Here is a 27,029-nt window from a genome sequence, read left to right as displayed (position 1 = left end):
GCTCAGGGAAGCCACACCTGGTGGGCCTGGGTCTCTAGGTGACTGCGTGAGGGCCGCCCGCCAACCCACTCCCCTGCCCCGTGTTACGTGGACAAGAAAGTTCTTCTGTGTTCAAGCCATCGTACATTTTTGGGTCTATTTATTACAGAACTAACATTACCCTAATACAATCATTGCTAAATGGCCATAATACATTTCTTCTGTAATTGCACATCAATTTTAGTCACCAAAGGAATGTTCTTTTCTCTCAAGACTCTATAAATTTTCAGAACTGAAACGCGAGAAGTTAAGGTTGCAGCAAGGCAAAGGGTAAAGACATCTGCGAGGTAGTTGCTGAGGCTGTCGGCAGTCTGGGCGCGGGGAGCTGGGGCTCAGAGGTCAGGTCCCTGGCTTCACAGCCAGGCTCCCACCTGCGAGCAGTCCGCTCAGGGAACTAGGCAGGCCCACACCTCAGCAGGGGTCAGCGGACTGCAGCCCACGGGCCAGCCGGCCCCACCCAGCCTGTGGACTGTTTCTTCACAGCCCTCTAGCTAAGAATGTTTTTTACATTTTTCAAACTGAAGACTATGTGACAGAGACCTTAACACGGCCTGCAAACATGTTCACTGCCCGGCCCGCGTCTTGCAGGGTTGCCGTGAGGATTACAAACAGTTGAGGCCGGTGCCTGGCTTAAAGTAAGCACGCAATGCAAGGTAATACATGCAGTACAGCTGTTAATGTCTCCAAAACCAGACTGTCACAGAGCCAAATTCTGCATTCCTTCTAGGTGAACAGTCTCTCCTTCCCTCCAAAAATCAAACAAAAAACATGCAAGAGGGAAGAGATATGGGAACATATGTATAACTGATTCACTTTGTTATAAAGCAGAAACTAACACACCATTGTAAAGCAATTATACTCCAATAAAGATGTTAAAAAAACAAAAACAAAAACCATGAAGAGCTACAGCTTGATTATTACGGCCACAAGACACTTTTCCATAAAAAGGCTGCTGGCAATCCAACTTCACTCGCTTGGAACGTGAACGAAGGGAAAGACGTGTCCCCCCCTTTACAGCAAAGGGGCCTTGGTGGTAGCGGATGAGAGCCCAGGACGTGAAAGCGTGACTCAGTTTAATACCTTAAGAAAGACTCAGACGTTTTAAACGTAGAACGAGACTTTAAGTGGATATTAGAAAACGTAAAACTGATTGAGCAAGAGTATTGATGCTGGTTTTTGAAATAACATGACTTTGCAACGTAAATGCACTTCTGATGGAGAGCTATTACGAGGCTCAGACAGAGACACCACGAAGCCAGCCTTTCAAAATCTGATTAGATGGATCATGTTTTCAAACGAGACGCTTGGCAAGACTGGTCTGCTGGTGACGTGGACTAGGTTTGGGCATAACTGACGTCTCGCTGAGACTGTGTTTCCCAAAGCAGGTCTGCAAACCCTGGGCCTCGGGGACGCTGTGCACATGCGGGTGTGCTGGGGGAGGAAAGTTCTAGGGTCTTAGAAGTTGGGAAGACACCACTACACTCCCCTCCTGGAAAGTCACAAAGTACAACTGCACATGAAAGGCTCTGAGAAACACCGCAGTGCACGAAACTGCTGACTGCTCAGCCGTGACCTTACCTTTCCGTGTCGTGTGTGACAGCACACGTGTGACAGCGCGGGGAAGCGGCGCTCGGCGGGACGCTGTGGAAAACGCCGCGTGCGTGCAGCTATCGGGTCAGCGTTAACGACACACCAAGAACCTGGGTTTCCCTCAAAGCATCTGCAACTCTCACTTTACAACACGTAACTCGACATAATTAAAAGGCTGCAATCTTCGCATTACAACCAGACACTCTCAAGATTGACTAGCCAGCTCGAAAAATTAACGTTTGGCAGGGAAATCATAATATAAAGGTGCTCTGTCCGCTCACTGATGTAAAGAAAAATTCAGTAGAGCCAATTTTTGCATATTTCAATCAGAATGAGAACTGAGAGATTCTGCTGTTGTCACGGCTGGGCTTTCTGCTCTGGAACGAGACCCGGCAGGCCATTTGTGTGGTTTCTCTGGATAAGTTCCATTTATTAATCATTGTACAAAAAAATCTTGGCATTCATTTGAAGAGAAAAGAAGTTACTATATCCAAATATTTAATATTTCAACATTGTGAAAGTTCTACTTTTATAACAGGGGTTTTTAAAGTGGAGATAACGTTTCAAAAAATTTTAAAAAGAAACTTATGATTTATTAGAGTACAGGATCCAAAACACATTTTTAGAAAAATATAAAGTGCCCAAAGACCAACTTACACAGGTGACACAGGCTTCCTGGAGCCAAATGAAGCATTCATGAAGAAACACATTTAGAAACAGTCTAGATACATATTTACAGTGGGTCAGTAAAGGTAAAACCGTCTTTCTTGGCTTCGATGTTACTCTAAGAAAAAAGGAAATCAAACCAGAAAACCAACAACTGTAACTCTCAGCATGCGCCACAGATTCTTAGTAATGCATCTCATTAAGATTAATGCCATAGTATCTAATTTTCACCTTTAAATGAGAGTAGTGTAAAACCCCCCAACCTCAGACGGGCCGGGTGTTGTGAGTGGTCACAATTTCAAATGCAAGTCCAAATCATCTGACTTTGGATTGGACAGATGAGGAACACGGGCCCTGGACCAGAGCTGATGGGGGCTGGAGGGAGCTGGCTAGCCAAATCCCCATCTCTTTCCCGTAACTGCTCAATAGCTGTCACTTGCTAGTAAGTGGTCTCAGGTGGCTTCCCCAAACCTTGGTCATCCCAGGGTTTCCAAAGGGTAAACGAGAGGCAGTCATCAAACATGGTGTGACAATACTGCATGCAAATGGACAGAGAGGCAGCGAGGCGTGGCTGGACCACAGCCCCCCGAAAGCCTCATTCACTAGAGCGACTGGAATCTTTTAAACTTAGAGAGTAAAGTAACTAGGTCCTAACTCCAGAAGTTAGCTGCTACTGGTTAACTACAAGGTCAGCCTGCTGGAGAAGGGACGGGTCAAGAACGGTGGGAGTCCGGAGCCGAGTTAAGACTCGGTACCTTCACGCTCAGGTACCACGAACATGGAAAGGACCGGTGCCAGCGGAGCCTGCCTATGCAGCCGGACTCCCCAGTGGCTTGAGCACAGACTTTCTCCTGGTGCTTTCACAGCAACGGTAACTCGAGAACACGGGCCACGCTCACGTCTCCTTTCCCACAGGGCACACGCTCTTAAAATTGGAGATACTCCGTTTATTTCTACCCCGCCACATTCAAAAAGGTCCTGAAGTGATTCTAAGGAAGGACAGGGAGCACGAAACCTCCCCTTTCCTTTTTAATTTCTAAGTTTCATTATCTCTTCTTTTTTCTGGTTATAAAAGTGAAACCTCATTTTCAGGTCTTTGGAGACCACAGAGTACGGTTTCTAAAAGCAGACATTTTAACAGCAGATTGTACTTCCTACTACAAAGAGAACTCATCACTGATTTAAGATCTACTTACGATACTGGAGTAGATTTCTCTTAAAAACCCACTTATTTTAAAGGGAGGAAGAGCAGATGAATGTGGAAAACCCCATTCACAAAGGCTATTATTAATTACGCATTTTCTCAAAGAATTTTATGTAATAAAATAGAAAACTAATAATTCGTAGAGATATGAGCGTAAATCCAAGAGACGAATCCGGAAGGCAAAACTGTGTCATCCTCTCAATTCAAATAAAGAAAAGGATAAATGCCTGAAATCTGTTTCAAGAATTAGAAAAAAATAAATTCCAACACTTCTGATTACCATTAGTTTGTTAATGACTCCAGAGCTGAGATGCTGCCAAGATCACCTAGAGCTTCAGCCCTGGATCAGCACTAAATGCAGGGTAAAAAGACAGATGATCCCGACTGAGGAGGGCATACATCCCACAGAGAAATCAGAGAAATGACTGCAAACGGACAACCCCATCTGTCCAGCAAATGAAACGTTCTGAGACAATGTAGACAGACACGATGGGAAGTGAAGAAAAAGAATGGTTATAAGAGTGTCGACTGTGAGACGTCATGAAGACAGTATGTCACGAACTGTCACCACAGGACAAGCATACAAGCCATGCCACTGAACACAGTGCCTTTCAATGAATCACTAGTGTAGGCGGAGAGCAACACTGTCTTTGCAGCTGGAGGAGAGCACACGTGATTTAAACTTAGTAGGAGGCAATCAGCACTACTGGTTAAGTGGCTTTCCCGGTGGTGTGAATCCAGAGGGATCCGTGGAGACATCTCCATCCGGAATCCTGTTCTCTTGGAAATTAGCAGCAGCAGCAAAGGTACAATGTCCCCCTAGACTTTACTCCACGTTCTCTTTCTTTGCACTGTAAATATTCTGCACCGTTTCATAGACAGACTCCAGATCCTCTGGGTACCGGATTTCTAGCTCTGCGTTCGGGATGTAGTGAGTGCCCGTGAACTCGGAGAAATAGCGTCCGACGTCAGGGTGTGAGATCTCCTGAGGCTCCACGTTATACTCCAAGTTCTCTGTTGGCAGAGAGGCACACGGACATTCTCATTAAAGCTGATTTCTGCAGCATCTTTTATCCAGAGACCCTCCTATCACCCATTCTGAGTGCATTTTTGAGGGGGGGAAAAGGAAAGACAGATGTTTATAGAAGTTGGAGGAGGAAACAGGAAAAGGTGGCGAGGCCACTGGAGGATGGAGGGAGGGAGCTCGGGGTCCTCCTCCAGCTCCGCAAGGAACACGAGTGTTTTCCTTCTCTCTGAACAAAACTCCAGCAGTCCCTCGGGGTCTGCACACTAGGGGCTCGGCAGGCTTCTCTGACCTGATCCAACACAAAGCCACACGTGTGGGCCGAGGGTGGCCTAGCCTGCTCGGTTCTCGCCAGCGGTGAAGCTTCTGAAGCCGCCTCAGCACCCGCTCACACGTCTCTCCCTGCCGTCCTCCTCGTCTGCTACTGGGAACCGCCCTCCCACCGCCCCCGCCCCCCCCGGAACCCTTCAGTGTTTCCAAGGGCGAGGACCTGGCTCACAGGGCTGGCTTGGGGACCCTACAGGGATAGGGGCTGTGGCATCTATATCATCTCTTAGGAAAACCACACTACCTCCCTTCCGTGCTCCCCGTTTTGCCACTAGAGAAAGCAATAGAAAATAAGACTCCTTTCAAACGGAATGAGAAAAAAAGAGGTGATAATACCTGCAAGGTATTTTAAAGCCTGAAACCCTATCCGATGGCCTCTCCCTCCCCAAGCGATTTGAAAAACAGCCCCTCCATGGGTCCAAGGAAAGGACAGTGTCTTGTGGGCCCTTCCTCGCTGGCCACAGAGGCCTGGCCCTAGACTGCGTGTGGCCCGCAGTCAGGAAAGGCCACCCTCACCCTCCATGACCTGAACCAGAAAGGAGCTGCCCAGGCAGGCCTCCCCACTCTGACTGCGTCCCAGATCAATATGAACCATACTTAGCACCTACTGCCAAAATCAATTCAGGGAGTCCCTGCGCGAGCCTAGCTGATGGGCTAACTATCACCAACGGTGCAGCAGGTTATCTCTTCAACAGCTCGTTAAACATCCTGAAACGCACGTGCAGGACCTTGGGTGCCCTCCACCCAGAGTACACAGGATAAACACGAGCGCCTTTCAGAAGCACTGCCTGTAACGGATGTTTGTCTTTCAAGAGAGGGGGAAAGAGTCTGTAATTCAATCTGTAACTTTTTCACAAGATGGGAGGATTTAAAGAACTCTTGTGCTTGTAGCTGTTTTAGGCTGTTTATTCAGACTACGGCTGGGATGTTATCAGTTTGAGAAAACACCACCTTTATGGACATCACATACCAATCACGAGCAAAGATGAATGTTCAGAGGTTACCTCAGCATCACTTAGGAGAGCAAAACATGTAGTAACAATCTAAATGTCCAACTGCAGGTCACTATGTAAATAAATGATGGCACATTAATTCAGCAAAATCCTAGACAGCCAGGAAAACGAGCAACCTGTTTTCAAGACTCTATGGGGGAAGTGGGAGTAAAAACACGTATCACTTATAAAAAGCCAGGAAGGCCACATACCTGCGCTGCTACGTGACATGCACATACACACAGCTACACGTTTCCCGTGAACTCCTTTAAGCTGGGCACGTACAGCGCGCCGGGCACCGCGGGACGTGCGCAGCCTCCAGCTCGCAAGGCTCCACGAAGAGCTCTGGTCACGCGCCCTCTTGCGGCTGAGCTGACAGCAGCAGGAGTGAGGACCCTGCCCAGGGATTCAGCCGGGGCTCAAACCCACACGGCCCAGTTCCAGGGCTGGGGAAGCAGCTGAAGAGAAGCGTCCCGTGCACTGTCCCGCCAGCAGAGGTCAGGGAGGAGGGGCTGGGACAGACCAGAGGGCCAGGCCACGGCTGCCTCAGAAGGCAGGCTGTGGGGACGGTGCTCTATGAGCTCTGATCTCTCCCTACTGTTACCACCAGAGCTCTGGAGATGGTTTTACTTCCTTCCTTACATTTATTTTCAACAAACGTTGAAAAACAAAACAAAAAAACAAAAAGTTGGATGCTTTAAAATGCCACTGGCTGAGAAAATCTGCTGTCTTGCTCCCCCCACCCCACCCAAGTGAGCGATGAGTCACAGGCGTACCTGCCTTGGGGAGACCCAGGGGGATGCAACCACGGCCCGGGGCCTGAACCCGGCCAACTGCCTTCCCCTGTCGGCTGTTCTCGCCCCAGAGATGTTCGACGGAGGGCCAAGAACCTGGGATTACCCCCGAGAGATAAAAGTCCGTTTGGTCCTCATCCGGGGGCCATTCTGCTTCTGACAGGATGCTCGGCAACGTCTGAAGACATTTCTGGTTGTCATGGTTGGGGGCTGCTGCCGGCATCGCGTGGGCAGGGGTCAGGGTGCCTCTAAACCAATGCACAGGACACCCCCCAACACACAGCTGCCTGAACCAGAATGTGCCCAGCGCCTGCTCTGAAGAAAGCCAGACACGTTTCAGCATCACTTCTCTCCCTCTCTTTTTCTATGTATCCTTAAGCAGCAGCTTGGTGTCAGCTAACGCTTGGCGTCTGAGTGTTGGTAGGAGGGCAGAAAGGTCACAGTCAGGTCATGATCACGTGTCTGTAAGGACAGCACGACTGGGCAGCTGCTGCGGAGAGTTCTGAACGTGGGCCCCAAACAAAGAGGCATGAGGAGTACAGACAGAACATCGGGGAAACCAGGAAAGGGGCGGTGACAGTCCACGAGGGCGCTCACAGCCCCGCTCTTGGCTGTTAACCAGGAACGTGGACTGAATTCAGTGTTTATCTACCTGGACTCCCAGCAAAACAGGAAAAATGTACTCATAAAAGAAACTTTTTTAGGAAAAAATAAAACACTGAAGTTGACAACTAAGTATTATGAGGGGAAAATAATTCCCAATCCACTAAATAAGTTTAAAAAAAATTTGAAGAGGAATAAGAAATCTAAGTGATACAAAACTTAATAAAGAGCAAAATATTAAACAGGGACTACTTAAAAGTCCTGGAAAAATCTTGGGAAGAATTTCTGATTCCCCCAAAAATTTTCAGAGAAACGTGTCTGCTTATTTTATTTAAAAATTTCAGCTCCCCAAAATACACGAATACATTCCTGTAAAAGTCTGGAAACAGTACCCATGAGTCCTCTGGGGGCACCTATCGGCCCCTCCCCAGAGTAAACCACTATGACTGTGAGTTTTCTAGGCCTTTTATGAACATACATATATGTAGCTAAATATAATTATATGCATTCAAAGAAAATTCTGTGTTGCCTTATGTGTGCTTACTCCTATAAAACATACAGTAAGCATTTACCTGCAACTGGTTTATTTGGTTGCAGCTCAGTTACCCGAAGTTTGGATATACCCCCATTTACCAGACAAGTCCCATGAATGACACTGCTTTGCTGTCGTAACAAGGGGACCACAGGCCCCCTGTGTCAGCGCGTCTCCAGCGGAGGAACCGAGGGGAGAAATGCCAGGTCAGAGGAGAATGAGCACTTGAGATTTTGACAATTTGAGAGCCAAACCGCCCTCTGAGACGGCTGAAAATTTACACTCCAACCCTGGCGCAGGGAGTCCTCACACCCTTGCCAGCATGTGCAGACCGCCATGGACTGTGTGTGTGTGTGCGTGTTGGGGGCGGGGGGGGGGGGGGATGGTGGAAACTTAGTTTGGAAGTGGAAGACCAATTATGGAAAAGGAAACTGACACTGGGTGAGGGCACGCCACGGCCCAAGCGTTCAACCAGGTGCTTTACCATCATACACGGAAGACATGTAAGAGCCAGGTTCTCACACCACAGCTGAATTCCTGACCTTCCGATATGGGCAGCTGGCTTAAATTCAGAGCATCTGTGATAGTCATTTTCTTCAGTACTAAGAAGTACTTAGGGAAGGAAGTTGAGACAGGAGTTTCTGGTACCAAGAAAATATTAATACTAAAGCACGCCCCCTAGTGGGAACAAAAATTACAAAATGCAAGATGCTGTATAGCCCATTAACATATTGAGGGAAAATTTAATTGTGCAGACTATAAGTATTTGAGGATGGCACGCAGGTATGTGGTTTATAATTCACTCTTCAACTCTCTGTGGAGAGCTAAAAAACAGAAAAGCATTCATTAATGGGCTCTGCCCAGATTACTAGGATCACTGGAGCCAGAGGCTGAAAATTTAGATCACGAAATAGTTTAAAAACAAAATAACTTAATGCAAATATATTAACCCAGAAATGTTCAAAAACATATTTAAATTAGTGCTTTTAAAATTTAGCCTCTCAAGGTCGCTCACTGGCTAAATGTGAGCTAATTTGAGAATAAAATTGTTCCAAATGATTATAACACATTGACTAAATAAAAAATCCAGGAATCTATGGGAGGAGAGGGGAAGGAGAGAGGGAGAGAGAGCAAGGGAGAGAGGAGAAGAGGAGAGAGAGGCGAGGGGGGGGGGGGGAGGAGAAAAGAGAGAGAGGAAGAGGGGGAGGAAGAGGGGGAAGGAGGGCAAAGCTCTTGTTTACAGAACTAGAGGATATACCCGCAGTAGAAAACCACTATTCTGCAATTCTCACATCATGATTTAGGCAAGAAGAGCCAATAGGTGCTAAAACAAACATAAGGATAAAGGTTATTGGGGGACAGGATATATACCCAGGATGCCCCAGTTTGACCCCATGGATTTCCTGTTAACTGCAGAGGGAAAACTGTCCCTTATAGAGAGTCACCATCTTAGCCAATGACCACACTCTGCCTCACTAACAGTGGACACGGAACCCCATGGTCTCTGGACGAGATGCAACGTGACGCACACAGCACCTGAGAGTAAGCACGCCAGCCAAAACCAGCAACCTGATCTAATCAAACCCGGGCTTAACTTCCAGTTTACAGACAATACATAGACAAAGAAACAGTAAGACAAATCCAGAATGTTAGACAATTTACAAGACAACCGGCCCGGACTCTTCAAAAAGTCAAAGTCTTGTGAAAAAGGGAAAAAAGATGAGAAATGAGGAACGGTTCTTTACTAAAAGAGACTACAGAGACATAATAACCAAACACAGTGCCTGAATCTTGTCTGGATCATGATTTTAAAATGAATAAACACGTACCTATAAAGTTATTCTTGTGACAATTGAGAAATTTGAATATTGATTGAATGTTAGATATTATGAAATCATTTTTATTTGTTGGGTGTAATGATGTAACTGTGGTAATGCAGAGAAATGTCCTTATTCTTATAAGATGCATGATTAAGTATTTAGGTCATGTTATCTGCAATATTCTTTCAAATCAATTTTAGAGTGTGAAACTGACAAGCAGATTTTTTTTTTTTTTTTAACAAAGTCATTATAGTATTCTGACTGTAAACCATACAGCTCATGTTGACCTAAGGTAAGATTAGGATGAATTCCTGAATCTTCTATGCAGACACTGGACAAATTCAGAACACCTTAAAACCAAATACCCAGCTTCACCTACTCTAAGAAGCCCATTTTAAAGTTAATATAAATGTTTCTAGAAACCCAAATATCAGATACTGGAAGTCTTGATATCAACTCCATGTAACGGGCAACGAGTGTACAAGGTGAAGGTGTAGACACGGCCCCCAGTGTCGACAACAAGACGATTTCCTCTGTGCTCGGGACTCGCTCCGTGACGCACAGTGGGAAATGCTCATTGAGTGATCAGTGGCAGGGGCAAACAGTCCGAGAATCACTCAGCAATTTCCAAATAACTTGATTTTTAAAATTTGTAGTATAATTTTTTTTTTTTATCTGACAAAGCTTCTTAAGTTAAATAAAATCCCTGTCAGTGCCTTCATCTGACACGGGGTGCACACAGCCCCCTTTGATAACTCCCCTTGTACTGATGGAGGTTAGGTGAGCTGTGGTCTCAATAAAGGGAATTTCTCTTGTATACGATCCTCTCTCAGCTTCTGATGAATTAACAATAATTAATATGAAACTTTTTCTAGTCTATTCGGTACTTCTGAGATTTTTATACATCCAACATTTCTATTATTGGATTTACCAGAACACAGTATCAACTTAGGTCAAACATGATGCTTTAGGTGAGACGCAAAAAGGTGCAGCATGATGGTTATGGGGAAGGCTCTTTGCCAAGCTGCCTGGCCGCATACTCTGTAAGTTAAAATTTAAACATCTCTATGTGCTTCAGTTTCCCTGTGTATCAAATGCGTACGATGATGATGATGATGATGATGGTAACTACAGTTCTCAAATGGAGTTAATGGACATTAGAAGGCTGCTGTCACAGAGCAGCACTACGTCAGCATTTTTATTAATAAAATGAACATTGTGAATGTCTTGACAGGCAGGCATGGGATAAATTCACCCCACTAAATGGAGGGACAAAGAAGAGGAGAGCCCTGGGTGAGCACCTGTCGGGGCTGGCAGCCACCCCAAACACCTACCAAGCACCTACCTGTTGCTGCCTCTCCCAGGTGCCCTCAGAGCCAGGGCTGTGAACTGCAGTTCCCACAGTGGCCACTGGGGGTGTCTCCGGGGGGAGCACAGCTAACTGGCTGCCAGCCTCAGTGATCCGGTGGCTCCCCTTGCAGTGCCAATCGGTGCCCTCCAGTTCAGGCAGGCAGTATGAGCAGGGCACAAGCTGACCCTCCTTGCCCGCAGGGAGCCAATGGCAGTGCCCGGGAAGCAGGACTTTGACTGGCAGAGGCAATGGCCAATCAAAACAGAGGTCGGCAACAGCATGGAACAGGGTCCTGGCTGTGGTGGCAACTGAGGGGAGACCCTGGGGTGGTGACTGGGTAACTCGTGGTATGGCCGCACCAGTGCACACCCACCCACGTTCAGCTGAGTACCAGCTGTGATGAGGCTAACAGCCATGGGACACCTGTCAACTCTGAACAGACTGCCAGCCTGTGCCTGCGGAATCTGAGGGCTCAAACGTGTGCTTCAAGTACAGACAGTACCAGCTACTCACCTTGGGCGGCATATCTACAGGACCCATCCTCCACCAGAACGTTATAGAAAGGCTGATGATGGCCGTGAGGCAGGCTGTGGACGTTCATGTTTCGAATCCACTCGTGTCCCATCATGCAGGTGGGGTCCCAACCATAGATGACACAGTTATAGCCATACCTAATTAACATAAGAGCAGTGGCAGATCAGCTCCCTGGGGCCCTGTCATGGCAGCTATGAAATATAGAGACAATGGCTTGGCTTCTCTGAAGCTTACGTTCTTAGAGATTTGCCTGCTTTTACTCCATACTAAATCAATTTTACTCCTGCCTCTCTTTATAAACCCCTCTTGTTATCTATCCATCCATCCATCCATCCATCCATCCATCCATCCATCCATCCATCCATCCATGGTAGGACAACTGAGGGAACACAAACTCTCACCAGATATTTGATGAGGTTAACGAACTGATTTTTTTCTTAGATATGACAACAGAATGGTAAAGGTGTCTTTTTAAAAAAGTCAGCCCTTACCTTTTAGTGTTACCTACTGAAATAGCTACAGATGAAAAGGACCTCTGGTATTTGCTCCAGGGAGGAGGGGGAGGGGGTGAAACAAATTGTATGATAACTGTTGAAGCTGGACATGGGAACATTACCTGGTTTGTAACACTCCTCTCTCTACTCTTACATATGCTTGCAATTTCCACAACAAAGTTAAAAAAAAAAAAAAGAATGTAATAAAAGAATGGAAAACACTAGCCAAAAACTGAGTAAAGATATTTGCAACTTATCTGAACATAGAGACTAATACACAGAATAAAGAAACTGCAAATCAGTAAGACTAACAACTCAAATGAAAAGCAAAATACCTGAAGAGGCACTTAATCAAAGGAACCTGAATGGCTAGTAAACGCAGGGAAAGAACCTCAATCTGGGTGGTAGCCAGGGAAATGCAAATTAAAACCACAATGAAATGCCATTTGCCATTTACCACATAAGTGCATTTTTAAAGGTCTGGCACTAACACAAGTTGTCGAGACTCAAACCTCTCAGGTCCTGGCCTGCTGGTGGGATGTAAATAGGTACAGCTACTCTGGAGGCAGTTTAATTTTGCCTCGTCCATCGGCCATGTCCAAACCCCAGGACCCAGCAAGTCCCTACCACCCTCAGATCCAAGGAGAGCGAGACCCCTGGAGAGAGTGAGGACGACGAAGAGAGGAGAGGAAGAACGAGGCTGACAGGGCTTCCATCCCCCACGGAGAAGGGTCACTACACACAGTAGAAGAGCTCCCCGTTAGGAAAGCAAGTTGCTTCTTAAAAAACAAAAAGGTTAAAGATATGGTTCGGCCTTCGGTCCTCGCTGCGATGGGCCTCAGTCACTGCTGCATGGGGTCAGGTCTCCTCCAGGTGCACCCCCGCTGCTCCGAGAAGCGGGGCTCACGGCGCTGTGTCCTCTGCAGCCGCGCGGGGGCGGACGCCGGGGCACTCACCTCTTATGCTTCATAATGAGCCCAATGGCATAGCAGACGTCTCTGTGCTTCTCGTGGGAGCGGAGCTTCACCTCCACGCCCACCTCCTCCTTCTTGCGCTCTATGTGCTCCAGCGTGTGCTGCACCAGATAGCCCACCGCCCCGTGCTGCCCGGGGTCTAGGGTTTGGATGTGCTGGAGGATGTCAAGCACCTTCAAGACAAGACAGAAAGACTAGGAGATAATATTTTCATTTAGGCCTTTTCTTTTTCCTGGCAAGGGATTTAGACCTACATAACCTGAGGAAGGGCAGCGAGGCGAGCCGGGCTGACGGCCCGAGTCTCCGTTACCCACAGGCTCTCACCCCGTCGGTGCTCTGTACGCCCAGAGTCACTTCACGTGCTGGGGACTGGCCCCGGCATCCAAATCCAACCAGCGTGAGTGGGAGGAACTCTATAGAAACACGGGGACCGGAGTCCGCACAGGATGGGGACGCGAGGGCCTGTCGGACTAGGTGAACTCTAACAGGTTCCAACATCCTTGGTGAGTGGGGGGACTCAATTTCTCACACACAGAAAGGAAACATTTTCAACCTGCCACTCATGAATTGAGAGGAAAAAGAAATGTGAAGCTGCTTCAATCCAGGTCAAGAGGCTGAGTGATAGACTGGCCTCAGTCTCAGGAGAGGGGAAGGGGTCACAGGGAGGGCACTGGAGTGATGGACGCAAATCAGCACAGTTCATTTATGACGCTATATGTGAAGAATGAAGATGTGCGGAGCAGGGTTCTGAAATCCTACTGGTCGCTTCAATGACTTTAACTCACAGCGCAATTCAGTGTTCAGGTGGACGGGGAAACCCGCCTCCCCGCAATTTATGTGACTAGCTGGCAGAGCAGGACTGCCCGAACCCAAGGCTCTACTCTTTCTACTGCACCCAGTGCCTCTACGGAAAAATACAAGTTCAAGGAAAGCTAACACACGTGAACAATCAGCAAGCCCTGCTCGCTCACAGCTCAGCCGAGGGCCTGTGACACGGGTCTCCTCCTACTTACGGACGCTGAGTAGACAGAGCAGCCTGGACTCTAGCCCCGGATCAGCCAAACTCGCTGTTTTTACCCTTGAATTAATTTATTCACTTATCAAATAATGATTAATAACTGCCCTATTTCCTGATACATTGTGAGCCTATAAAAGTGTCGTGAAAACTACAGCTTTATGTAATGTAACATATTATTTTAAAACCCAATCTTGTCTTTCAGAATGAGATTTGCAGGATCTCAATAGTTACTGAATACTTATTCTCTGCTGGTCACTGTGCCAAGCCTGTCACATTTTTTACTTCATTTAATCCTCCCAACTTGAAGGTCAGCAGTCCAGTCACTGCCAATTTCAAAAGGAATCAGACACAAACAGAGCCGCTCTCCAGGCCATCCTATATAACCGCATCAGGACATTGGATTTATATCAATAGCATGATTCCTATTTAACCTAAACACAGGAGACCTGCAACAAATTTTTATACTCGACTCAAATCTCCCCCTTGTAAGACTCGTACTAGCTGCAGCCGGAAAACCTGCTCATTCTGGACTTCACCCTTGACCCCCCTCAGCAACAGAAGGTCCTGCTCCTGTCTCAGCCTTACTGCACTCAAGCACAGTAGTCGTGGCAGGGATCTTCTTGCTTATTCGATTTTACCCTTTAACAGAAAACAATAAACTTATTCAAACAGTAGCACTATGCTTAGGAGCCCTTACCACCCTATTCGCAGCAATATGTGCCCTCACCCAAAACGACGTTAAAAAAATTGTCGCCTTCTCCACTTCCAGCCAATTAGGCCTAATAATGGTAACAACTGGCATCAACCAACCCTATCTAGCATTCTTGCACATGTTCACACGTGCTTTTTTTAAGGCCATACCATTCATATGCTCCGGATCTATTATTCACAGCCTGAACAACGACCAAGATATTCGAAAAATAGAAGGCCTATTCAAAGCTATACCTTTCACCACAACAGCCCTTATTATTGGAAGTTTAGCACTGACAGGAATGCCTTTCCTCACTGGCTTCTAAAGGCCGGATCACTGAAGCTGCTAACACATCTTACACCAACGCCCGAGCCCTGCTAATAACTCCAGCGGCGGCCTCCCTCCCAGCTGTCTGAAGTGCTCGCGTTCCCTTCTTCACACTGCTAGGACCACCTCACTTCTCTCCCTTAACCTCAACCAATGAGAACAGCCCACTCCTAATTAACTCCATCAAACTTCTTACTAATTGTGTTTTTGCCGGATTTATTATCTCCAACAACATCCCCCCAACAATGGTCCCCCTAATAACCACGCCCCCATACCTAAAATTAACTGCCTTTACAGTGACCATCCTGGGCTTTGTACTAGCACTTGAAATTAACCTTAACACACAAGACTTAAAATTTATTTACCCCTCAAATACCCTCAAGTTTTCTAGTCTTTTAGGGTATTTCCCCACTATCATGCACCGTTTACCTCCCTACCTAAACCTATCATAAGCCAAAAATCAGCACCCTCCCTCTTAGACTTAATCTGACTAGAAAATATTTTACCGAAAACCACATCCCTTATTCAATTAAAGCCCTCCACGCTAGTTAAGCAACTTGCCTGAGGTCATGGGGTTATGAAGACGTGCAGTGAGGATGTGGACCCAGAGCTGACTCGCAACCCCAGGTCTCAGTCACCTTCACATCAAAGCAGGAAGAGGAGTATTTTAATTGACTGTTAGGAAAATTTTCAAACACATAAAAAATGGACAGAGTGGTATAACCCCAAGTAGCAGACCCAGCTTCAACCAGTACCAGCCAGGAGCCAATCCCATCCACTTGCCACCCCCTGCAGTGGCCTTGTAATGTAGGGCCAACACTAACAACAGTTGTCCCTTGTAGCTAAAAGCATCTGATTTCACAGTAAGCTTCTTGTGTTCCCCTCCGCAGTTCCAACTAGTTACTGCTGACAACTTTTCTATAGACACAGCTTCCCCTCTGTTCCTGGCAGCCCCTTCCCACCAGATAAGTGAAAGAAACATAACGTGGAATCTTCAAAGCATAAAGGAAGTCTTGAACTCAGAGTATCCGAGGAGGAGATAAGGTTCAGAGATGATTACTCCCGTCCTTCCCTTGGTGTGAGGATGATAGGGTGAAGGGAGAGGGCAGAAACGGAGAAGGCACCATGAGACGTGCCCGGTGTGTTTCCAAAGCCCGTGCTGACAGTGGGGCACCATGACGTCTACAGCTAAATGTCTAGGCCTAGAATCCCACGAGCCCACAACCTTCAGAGCAGAGATCTTGGAACAGGGGTGTCTATTGCCCACGACTGGCAACTTGTTCTGTAAAGGGCCCGAAAGTAAATATTTTAGGCTTTGTGGGCCATATGGTCTCTGACTCAACTACTCCCCTCTGCCGCTGTGGCTGAAAAGCAGCCAGAGACAGTCCGCAGACAAACGGACACGGCTGTGTGCTGACAAAACGTATTCACAAAGCCAGGCGGCTCTGGGCCCAGGGGCCAGAGTTTGCAGACCCTGCTCTGTCCTCTTAACTGCAGGTTTCCCCTGACATGTCTCTGAAGCTCTTGGCTCCATCCTCTGGACGTCCACTTCTGTGGGCTCTTCTACGTTTGGGACTTCAGCTACCAGATGCTGATGCCAAGAGCGCCCACCAAACGCGGTACTCCACGGCTCCAGGTCATGCCAATCAACACATCCCAGACGGAACACTGTCTCCTACCCCGAAACAGGTCAGCTCCCCACACACTTCAACTTTTGAAGTGGCCACCCTTATTGGAAAATTGGGATACTCTCTTCGAGCCTCCTTCCTCGTTCACAGCTAACGAATTTCTGTCATTTCTTAATCATTCATTCAAATAAAATGTTGTGAGCACCTACTGGGTGGCAGGAATTGTGCTGAGAGCAAGGGGAAGAGCTACAGTAAAGAACAAGACATGGTCCCTGTCCTTAAAGAGCACGGTCTCGTGGGGAAGGGTGGCTAAGCAGCTGTGAGACACTCCTCCGCACAAGCTTTGTGGAAGGGCGCGCTCAGGGCCGTCAGGGTGCAGAGGGGCAGGGAGGGGTTTCAGAGGCAAGAGCTAAGCCGGCGGCTCAGCAGGAGTTAGCCGGCAGATGGAGCTGAGGGACACGAAAGGTGTTCTGGGCAGAGATGCAGCGTGTGCAGAGAACTGAGGCAAGAGCACAGCACAGATGCAGGACGTGGTTGCAGCAGCAGAGTGGATACAGGGAAACGCAGGCAGGCAGGGCCGGGCCGCCAAGAACCTAGCAGGCCTCGGTGGAGAGCACGAGCCTGGTCTTCCAGGCAACGGGGGAGCCACTCAGAGGGCCCTGAGCAGCGAAGAGACGTAACTGACATTTTGTCATGATCACTCTGGCTACAGGGTTTAAAACACGTTCAAACGGTCTCAGAGGAAAAGGAAGGAGACTGAAGGAGCCTGAAGGAAGGAGACTGAAGGAGACACAGCCGCCGACAGGCATCTGGATGTGTTGGCCTGGAGCCCAGGGTCCAGGCAGGAGATCAGAGATTTGGGAGCCGCTGACCGACAGATGGTAACTGAGGTAAGGTGAGATCACTGAGGGGAACCGTGCACAGAAGAAAGAAGTCTAGAAACTACCCCACAGTGTAGAGCCTTAAAGGGAGAGACAGAGGACGGGAAAGGGAGAGACAGGACAGCAACTAGCGAGAGCCTGGGAACAGGGGACCAGAATCAAAGGAACAGAGTGTTTTGAGTGGGGGGACAACCTCCAAGTGATCAAGAAAGATAAGGAAAGACAAGTGTCCACTGGATTTGGCAACAAAGAGAAGGTTCAGCAAAAGGGGGTCACGGGCTTCCAGTTCACGCGGGGGGGAGGGGTGGGAACGGAGCCCCATGCTCTGCGCAGTGCGGGGGAGGCGAGGGGGAGGCCGCCACAAGGACCCTGGCCAGGCTGGGAGCAGAGAGGTAAGATGGAGCCGCGAGGAAAGCCAGGGGCTGTCGTCAGAGGCTTCTCCTTCTCTTTTTTCAAAGATGGGGGAGACCTGAGTATGTTTAAGGCTGACAATAGAAGTAGAAACAGGGAGCTGCAGATACAGGAGAAGAAATAAAGGAGAACTTAATAGTCCAAGGACAGGCAGCAGGTTGGATCCAGAGCACACGGAGTTTTGCCTTGGAAAACTGAGGGACATCTTTTCCACTCAATGTGGAAAATGGAGGGAAGGGATAACTACGGATCGGAACAAGGATGTAGGTTTAGCAGCAGGAGTAGAAAATGCCCTTCTGCTGGCTTCTTCAGAAACAATCTCGCCTTGGCCCTGGTCCACAGGGGTGAAGCGTGTGGGTGGGCTGTGAATCTGAACGCCTGATGCCATCAACTTCTGTGCGGGAGACCTTGGCAAACTACTTTTCTCAGTGCCTCGGTTTCATTATTTGTAAAAGGGCAAAAAACAAAACAAAACAAAACGAAACAACAGTAGCCACCCCAAAGGGCTGGCAGAAGGGACTGGAGGTGTGCAGCACTGAGCTCTCCCAGCCGCCCCACCACTGGAGGAACCTACTTCCCTGTGCTCTGAAATCGTTCCCCGGCCTTCTAGGGCCACCTCAAACCCTTCCTCCGGAAAGGACCCTTTTCTAACTGCTTCCACACCCCCTGGAGCCTTCCTCACTGCGGGCCCCAGCTCTCCTCCGCTGTCTTGGGGTCCTTCCTGCAGTTGCAGCACAGTTCATGGGGGCGAGACAGTTGCCACACATGGGGAAGGAGCCACTTTCCCTTCCTGATCTTAGATGCAGGGAGCGTCTAGGTGCCTGACCCCAGCAGCCCATGAATGGTCATCATGGGGAAAAATGTTCTGCGTGTGACAATTTTGGAACTTGTTCCAGTGACATCTGTTTGGAAGGAAGGCAATCCTGACCATCTGAGGAGGATACCAAGGAAATTCCCCCAGAGGCAGCACAGGAGCCCTAAACAGAGCCTGTCATCAAAGGGAAGGATGCCAGGGCTTCTACAGACGTTCCTCCCAAAGGCGACGTCAACCCTACTCCTTCTAAGGCTGATGTGTAATTTAAGTACAGAATCTACTTATGAGGAACCATGCTTTGAAAGGATCTCTGCATTTTACAAATTATCATGAAATTCCTGGACTAATGTACAGTATAAACTGAAAGGAATTAGTTATGTATATCCTGGTATCAAAAATAAATCAAGTAAAAAGTATAAGTAAACTATTCAATTCTGGACAAGGTCGTGGGAAGCAGGTGGTGACCCTGGTAGAGACCCTAGTGTTCCAGTAACTCTTCTATCGGATCACATGGGTGTCCTGGGCTGTAGATGACATCTGAAGACAGGGGCTCAGGGATTTTCCTACTAATGCATCCTTTCCTAGAACTACAGTAGATCTTTGACACTGTGAATAAATGAGGAAACGTACATGTAAGCAACGGTGAGTCATTGAGATTATTTACTTTCTCAAGGAAGATTTTACCACTCTCTAGTGACAGGGCTGATGATTTTATGGTGATGTTCCTGTGACAGCTTAGAATTCAAGTCTCTCACCCGGCTGTCTAAACAAAGTGGACTATTAACATATTCCCAGGGACAAGCAAGGGTGTGATGGGGGTGAGCAGCTGCTCCTGCACTGTGTTGCATGGCTGGAAGCACACACGTGCTGCACCCGCAGCTCTTGAGGCGTGGTGCTGACCCCAAACACGGTGGCCTCTGACAGGGCTGCCTGCTGGCCAAAGGGGGCGTCACAAACCTGAGAGATCCAAGTGCAACAGTAAAACCCAACGGTTTCCAAAGGCATAAGCAGTCCTAAAAGCATCCAGCAGCTGGACCTGAACACATCTAAGATCTCACTTTCCTACGCCATGCAGGCCTATTTACATGTGGTCAATTTCGTTGCTAACAGCACAGCTGGAGGATGAATATGGAAACTTCTGCTTCCCCTTGAGAAGGGTGACTTGGGGAAAATACATCTTTGGGGCACCAGTGGGTCAGTGGTAGGGCCGAGGCCTTGTGGTTCTGGGAGTTTAAGGCGCTGACCACAGAGAGAATGGGCAATTCCTGGCAGGATAACTAATTTTTAGTAGAATAAAAGGAGACAAAAAATTAAATCCATGGGTCAAAACCAGGAGACTGTGAATAAATCTGTGTTCATCCTCCAGGTTAATACAAGGATAAACTTGTAAGCGCTGCCTTTCAGCTAGGAGTTCCCTCTCTAAGGCAGGTGCAAAGCATCAAAGTAAAATAATTACCTTCTCTGGCCAGATGCCCAGGTGGAAGTAGAGCCTGGCTTGGAGGAGGAGGAGCTGCACCTGGTCGGGGTACATCGCCAGGTACAGATCCAGGGAGTCCCTCAGGAGCTGGTACGACTGGTCGATGCCTTCCCTGTGAGGAAAGAAATCTGTGTTTTATCCTGTTTGCTTCCGAGCTAAGACCCTCTTTTTTCAAGGCCCAGATTTTAAAAGTAATGGACACAAATCCCACACGTTCTCTGATTCTGATACTTCCTCTCTTCAGCAAAGTTACAACACTCTTAATAAAAAAGGATACACAAGAAACAGAAATTTCGTACTCCACTAAGTTAAAATCGTAACCGTTTTCCTTACGGAGTCACCTCGATAACACTGTACATAAATTAAGAATGGACTCTGAGTAGGTGGAGCACTGAGGACTTCCAGGTCAGTGAAACTCTTCTGGATGATACTACAGTGGTGGGTACACGTCATTACATACTTGTCAAAATCCACAGAATGTACGCCAGCAACAGGAAACCCTAATGTAAACTACGGACTTTGAGTGATAATGACGTGCCGAGGTAGGTTCATCAACTGTAACAAATGCCCTGCTCCCGGCGGGCGGGGGTTGAAATGAGGGAGGCTGTGTGTGCCCAGAGGCAGGGGGTAGACAGGAACTCTCTGTACTTTCTGCTCAGTTTTGCTGTGAACCTAAAACTGTTCTTAAAAAAATAAAATTAAAAAAAAAATTCTGCCGTTAGGCAGAAAACTAATACTCCAATATATAAATTTCTATTTTTCCTGTAAGACAATTTTCCTTGGACTCAGAAGCAAGATTGTTTCATACTTTTGTTTGTTTTCTTACCTAAGTGATAGAAAGGTATAAATTAAAAGACAGCAAAGCACTAGGAGGTGAAAAATAATTGTTGCCAGTCTAAACTATTCTTGTTACTGGAGAATGCTTTCAGCATTTATAAAAAAGAACTCGCCCAAGTCCACTGCAAAGATCTCAAAGAAAAGTCACTTAGCACATCCTAAGTCTGGACAGCATTACATCACGGGAACCAGTTTTTTCCCATGGTGGGTAGATAGCTGCAGCTGTCCCAACCGTGCCACACAGCATCCGCTGCGTCTCTGTATCACAGGTAGGCTCATTAAATACAATTCTCTGTAAGGTAATTTGCACCTCCAAAGACGCACACGCCGCGGAAGTACTGGAAAACCAAGAAAACCTTACCGCTTTCCCAGGCTTAAAAGGTTTCCCACCATTCGCTGTAACACCTTCTTTACATTCACCACCCCATACAGCGCTGCAGTCACATGCTGGCCGATCAGGTATTCACATTCTTTCACTGTCAGCTGCTTGCCTTTCCCAAAAGCATCTATGTAGATGTAGTCAAAGATGTCCAGGGTTGCCCTATCCAAAGAGCACACGTAGTGAGTCAGTCGTACCTCAGATTAGAGCTGAACAAGTCAATATTTGACACTCCGTAATAAGTAGCTCAAATCAGGGACTGAATGTTAACACAGTGGCATTCCTACTGAAAATATCAAGGCCTTGCCCAAAGTCTGAAATCTGACCTCTATACACACTCTACTGTATTAAGATTGCAGTACACTGATGCTTGAGAAATAGCACTGGTTTATGCCATTTGATATAGTTTTTTCGAGATTAACTCTAAAACTCACTGCCAGGCCTATCTATCAGAAGTCTGGTTGAGAGAAATACTTCTGGAATGCCTGAGCCAGTCTATTAATTTCACAGAGTAGCAGCAGTTAACGTCTGTGGATCCTGGGCCCCTCGAGGCTGTGATGACCGTTGTGGGGCCTGAGGCCACAAGGATTCTGGCCTCAGCTCTGCAGATGTGCTTGGGAGGCTCAGGCTGGGACCCTGCGCCAGACCCCGGAGAGCTGTGTCCCTGGCCTCCACCTCCCACTCCTCCCATGGAACCGCTCTCCGTGACCCGAGCTCTCGCACGTGGGGGTGGCCCACGCCGAGCCGGGCGGGTGGGCGGTCACATAAGCAGGTTCTCACCGCAGGACCTCTAACGATACTGCATTCACCCTAGGAGGACTCCTGAGGCATTGAGGTGGGACTTTGTTTCAGGAATGGTTGTGTTTTGTTTCTTTGAGCAACTGTTTCACTTTGATAGAGACTTTCCCTTGGACAGCTAAAAAGCCCAGTCAGATTTCTTCTTTGAGCCGTATTAACAGCCTGCCTTTAGCAAGACATATATAATTGTTCCAGAAATAAGGAATGCTCTTCAACCCTTTTTTTGGGTCTAGGAGAACCACACAAATGCACACAAGTTTATAGGCAAAAATTCTAAATGAAATATGAGCAAATCGAACACAGCAATGTATTATAAAAATCGATATGAGTAAGTTAGATGTTCCTTGAGAATGAAAGGAGGACTGAACACTAAAAAATTTCACCACATGCAGCCTAAAAGAGGAAAACCACATCCGATCTGTAGACACAGAAAAGAAATTTTTTGGGAAAAAATCCTAGTTATTAATAAAACTCTTAGCAAATTACGACTTAATTATTTTTTTTCCTTTTTTTTTAACCATACCGTGCGGCATGCAGGCTCTTAGTTCCCCGACCAGGGATGGAACCCGTGCCCCCTGCGGTGGAAGCGTGGAGTCCTAACCACTGGACTGCCAGAGAATTCCCAAATTACAACTTTAGAAGGCAGCTTTGATCATCTCAATGAAAGGTACTGCTCCCAAACATCATGTTTGAGATGAAATTTTAAAGTCATACCCAAGGCAGAGTGCCTGCTATCCCTGTTTCTATTCACTGCGTACAAGAGGACCTAGCCAGCAGAATAAGTAAAAGAGACACAAACATACAACAGCTGGAAAAAAAAGAAATAAAACTGTCACAATTCAGACAATATGACTGTCTACATAGAAAAGTTGAAAGACCTAGCAAATTATTAGCACTAGTAACTGATTCAGCAGAGGTGCTGATAATCAGACCCAGATCTAAGTCATCAACCATGCCCCTGTACACCACCAATACATAGACAGCGTAATTTAAACAATTATCATTTACAATAGCAACAAAACGTTAAGGTACCCAGGAATAAATCTAGCAAGATATCAAAGAGCTAGATGTAGAAAACAATAAAATCTTTTTAAGGACATTAAAGATGACTTAAACGTGGAAGGAGATGTGTTTACAGACAGGCAGACTGAGTAGGGAAACGCAAGCAGGCCATACTCCTCATGGGAATCCACGAATCCGCAGGAGCTCTGGGCCCAGCTACCATACCAGAGCTTCGAGGTGCCTGACAAACAGATTCTAAAGCTGCACATGGACATCAGGCTAAGAGGAGCCAGGGCGATTCTAAAGGACTCTGTGGGGGCCTCGCCCTACCAGTCATCAGGACTAACGATAAAGCCACAGTCAACGCGACACTACGGTCTTGGTGCAGACACAGAGACCACGGGAGCAGAGTCCTGTCAGGACGCAGAGGGCCGCAGCCCAGCAGCTGTGCGCTCTCCCGCCACCCTCCCGGCCTCTCCCCAGCGGGCCAGCCCTTTATGGGTCTCAGTGTTTGTGTCTGCCAGGTGCTTGGGGTGCTAACAAACCACTTCATTGTTCATCTGCATTGTGGTGTATGCTCACTGTAGCCTAAAGAAGGAAAAACAATCCTGTTACCACACACAAATGCGCCCAGCAATAGGTCACTGTGGTAAATAACATGGTAATTGGTGTTTTAAATGCTTTATATCATGCAGAAATCCTTGGTGGACCATTATATAAGCATTTAAGAATATTTTAGAGATATTTGGGGAAATTGGTTGGGTTATTCAGGGAGAGGGAATGAGCTGAAAAAGCACTTTTCTCATTTAAAATAATGGAAAATGGGTGCCTGCTATCCAAAAGAGAAACCATCCAATACATTTTAAGGAACAGATTATATTTGGGAAACAAGGGAAGCCTGTACTCGCTATTCAAGGAAACATACACACGTAATGAAATATTAAAATTTGCATGGAAATAACAAATACTTTCAAACTAACTGGCAGTTACCTCTAGAGAGAAGAGGAGGGAAAGGGATAAGGAAGAATACCGAGGAGGCGCCAACTTATAGATAAGTTTTATTTCCTACACCCGGAGGTGGAAATATAGAGACCAGCATGAGAAATTCCACCAGGCGTGTAAAGCACTGGGTTCTCTCATTTAACCCTCCAAACCACTTTATGAAAAACATTAGCCCCATTTTACACAGGAAGAAACTGAGGCTCAGAGGAAGCCAGGTCTGAATGCAAACTTCAAAGCCTAGCTACTTTCTATCATTCCACTCATCACTTCACCAAACAGTACCACAGCCAGTCATTAAGAAGTAGTTTGAAATAATAGGATGTAATTAAATAACTTTGTTTCTTTTCCCTCTAGATGGCACTTTTAAAGAGACCGTCTCTCTAGACTATAGCTGAAAAGGAGCTTTATGTCCAGTAGGACACCAGGTCTAAAAAAAGAGAACAAAATAGAACTCATTAACCTGGTCTGCAAAATGCACATCAGGTCACCAACCTTGCCTAAAAGGAGTGCCACTGCTGAGAACTTGAATATTTGCTTTTGCACATGGATGAAGAACTTGGGCCCAGTTCCCTCTCCCCTGCTTCTCCCTCCCTCCTTCCCTCTCCTCTGGGGGGAGATTTTATGGAAGACTGGGAAGTAACAGTTTCTTTAAGAACTCTTTGTACTGATTTGCTTTGGAACAGAGGGACTCTGAGATTGACATAAGATCCTGAACTCTTAGTCCTGTCCTTTAAAATTAAATGTTTTCTCTGAGATAACTGGAGATTCACATGCAGTTCTGAGAAATAAGACAAAGATCCAGAGTGCACTTCTCCCACGAGCAGATTATGGACGTGGATACAGTCAAGAGCAAACCAGTGCCATCACCACCCTAGGCCCCCTTTTAACCTCTGTTGTTACATCTCCTCTCAGCACAGTGGAAATGAATCCTCAGGGCAATCACGATGTGTCACGGATGGCTCACCCTTCTGCACCTTGGCACCACCTTAATAAGAAGTGACTGGGGAAGTTGACAGGCTCCAGTGGGACCCCCAACTGCCGGGCAATCGTCAGGTAGAGCAGAGACATGCTGATTGGGATTCCAGTTCTGCGGATTAAAACCTAGAGGAGAAGAGAAGGCTTTAGCTTCACAGAGATGAACCACACCTTCTCACCCCTTCCCCACACCTTCTCAGTGGGCACCTACTGTGCATCAGGTGAGAGGACAGGTTTTCAGGCTTAAGTGGATGAATATTTCATTTACTTAGATCAGGGCTCTCGGACTACAGTCCATGGCCAAATCGGGCCCACCACCTGTTTTTGGATGGCTTGCATAAGAAGAGTTTTAATATTTCTTAATGTTTAAAAAAAGTCAAAAGAATACTATTTCATGAAACACGAAAACTATATGAAATTCACATGTCCATGTCCACATACAACGTTTCACTGGAACACAGCCACATGCCTTTGTTTCTGTATGGTTTGTGGCTTCTTTCGCTCGACCACCGCAGAACCGAGTGGTTAGGACAGAGGGCACATGGCCTGCAGAGCCAAGGGGAATCACTGTCTGGCCCTTCACAGAAAAAGTGTGCAAACCTGTGATTTAGGCCCTCCTTCTTCTAGGAAGAACGTAAGGCCATTTCAAACAATGTGTGTAAGATACGACAAAAGAAAATACAAGTCTCGTAGAGAGCAAGAGAACAGATACGAAAACGGAGACAAGTAGGAAGCAAATAAAAAACAAGCATCAATGACGCAGCTGGTCATGTATTTCCTCCAGTCTTCCTGGAAGCCAGTGCAAAAAGGAAGACCTGGTTAGTTTCATAGTTTAGTGTTCACAAGATGCAAACGGACCACACTGAGTCAGAGAAGTCCAATTTCTAGTCAAGAATTTACCTCAAGGGTTTTCAGACAGAGGATGCTCTGTGATGAAGTCGGTAAAAGCCACAGCAATACCCTCATAGTAGAGGCAAAAATGCGTTTCACTGGGCATTGAGAGATGAACAAAATCTATTACTTGCCCTCAATAACTGTACAGTTTATCAGAGATAAGCTTAATATATATATGTAATTATTATATTTTCTATTATACACACATTTACCTGGTGCATATATAAGTTTAGGGCATTATAGTAATCCATTCGGTTCCCCTTGAACTTCAGTTGGTCATAAAGGACGTAGTTCATGGCATCCAGCACCTGGCTCTGGAGTTCTATTTCCATTATCATGGAGGATTCACCTGAAATACAGAGACCTACTCTGAGGACACAAGCACAAATAACGTTGTGACCAGTGTCCCAAATAACCTTTAACATGCAGACACTGGCAATGTCCTAAGAATATACATCAGGTGTTACCAATCCAGGGTGGAAAAGAGAATACGTATTTGAGGTCTTTTACATCATCCAGGTGAATATGTGGTTGTATCATCAGTCGATTTTTTGGGACATAATGGGAAGGCACTGCAGAATTCCCCAAATTAATCAATTACTCTACGTTTTCTTTTGCAAATATAGCTGGATCCAAAGCAATTCCACACCTGCCTTGAAGGCCAAGCTGGGGTGGCGACTATTTATGCCCCGGAGGGTTTTGCAAACAAGCTCCACGATGCTGTCAATCTGGGCCTGAATGTCTCTGAGGCTGATGTCGGAGAGAGGATTGCAGTACTGGTCAATATACACTGCACCTGAAATGAACAAGAATTACTGAATGAACTCCTACTTCTACCTTTTCTTATTAGTGGTCATTCACCCCCGACTCCTGGGGCCATGGCTCTTTACACCACTCCTCCAGATGTGGTTCCTATCGTGGATGTCAGGTCTGGCTGCTAATACACTGAGA

General features: G+C 46.8%; 1 protein-coding gene across 2 annotated transcripts in view; it reads right to left on the bottom strand.

Annotated features, from left to right (window-relative positions):
* Nucleotides 1-2,038: 2,038 nt before the first annotated feature.
* Nucleotides 2,039-27,029, bottom strand: part of FBXO21 (F-box protein 21) — a 37,714-nt gene continuing 12,723 nt past the window's right edge. Inside the window, exons 5-12 of one of the 2 annotated variants that reach the window (XM_068562579.1) lie at nt 26,728-26,874; nt 26,291-26,427; nt 25,174-25,310; nt 21,390-21,569; nt 20,171-20,303; nt 12,927-13,138; nt 11,456-11,613; nt 2,039-4,513 (exon numbers count right to left, since the gene is read on the bottom strand). In XM_068562579.1, the coding sequence (XP_068418680.1) occupies nt 4,326-4,513; nt 11,456-11,613; nt 12,927-13,138; nt 20,171-20,303; nt 21,390-21,569; nt 25,174-25,310; nt 26,291-26,427; nt 26,728-26,874 (1,292 nt within the window). In that variant the 3' untranslated portion in view covers nt 2,039-4,325. The remainder of the gene's footprint in view (nt 4,514-11,455; nt 11,614-12,926; nt 13,139-20,170; nt 20,304-21,389; nt 21,570-25,173; nt 25,311-26,290; nt 26,428-26,727; nt 26,875-27,029) is intronic. The other variant, XM_068562580.1, reaches the window with a different exon arrangement.

This window comes from Eschrichtius robustus, chromosome 14 (genome assembly GCF_028021215.1).
Source record: "Eschrichtius robustus isolate mEscRob2 chromosome 14, mEscRob2.pri, whole genome shotgun sequence".
Lineage (NCBI taxonomy): Eukaryota > Metazoa > Chordata > Mammalia > Artiodactyla > Eschrichtiidae > Eschrichtius > Eschrichtius robustus.
This window is presented reverse-complemented; position numbering and strand designations above follow the sequence as displayed.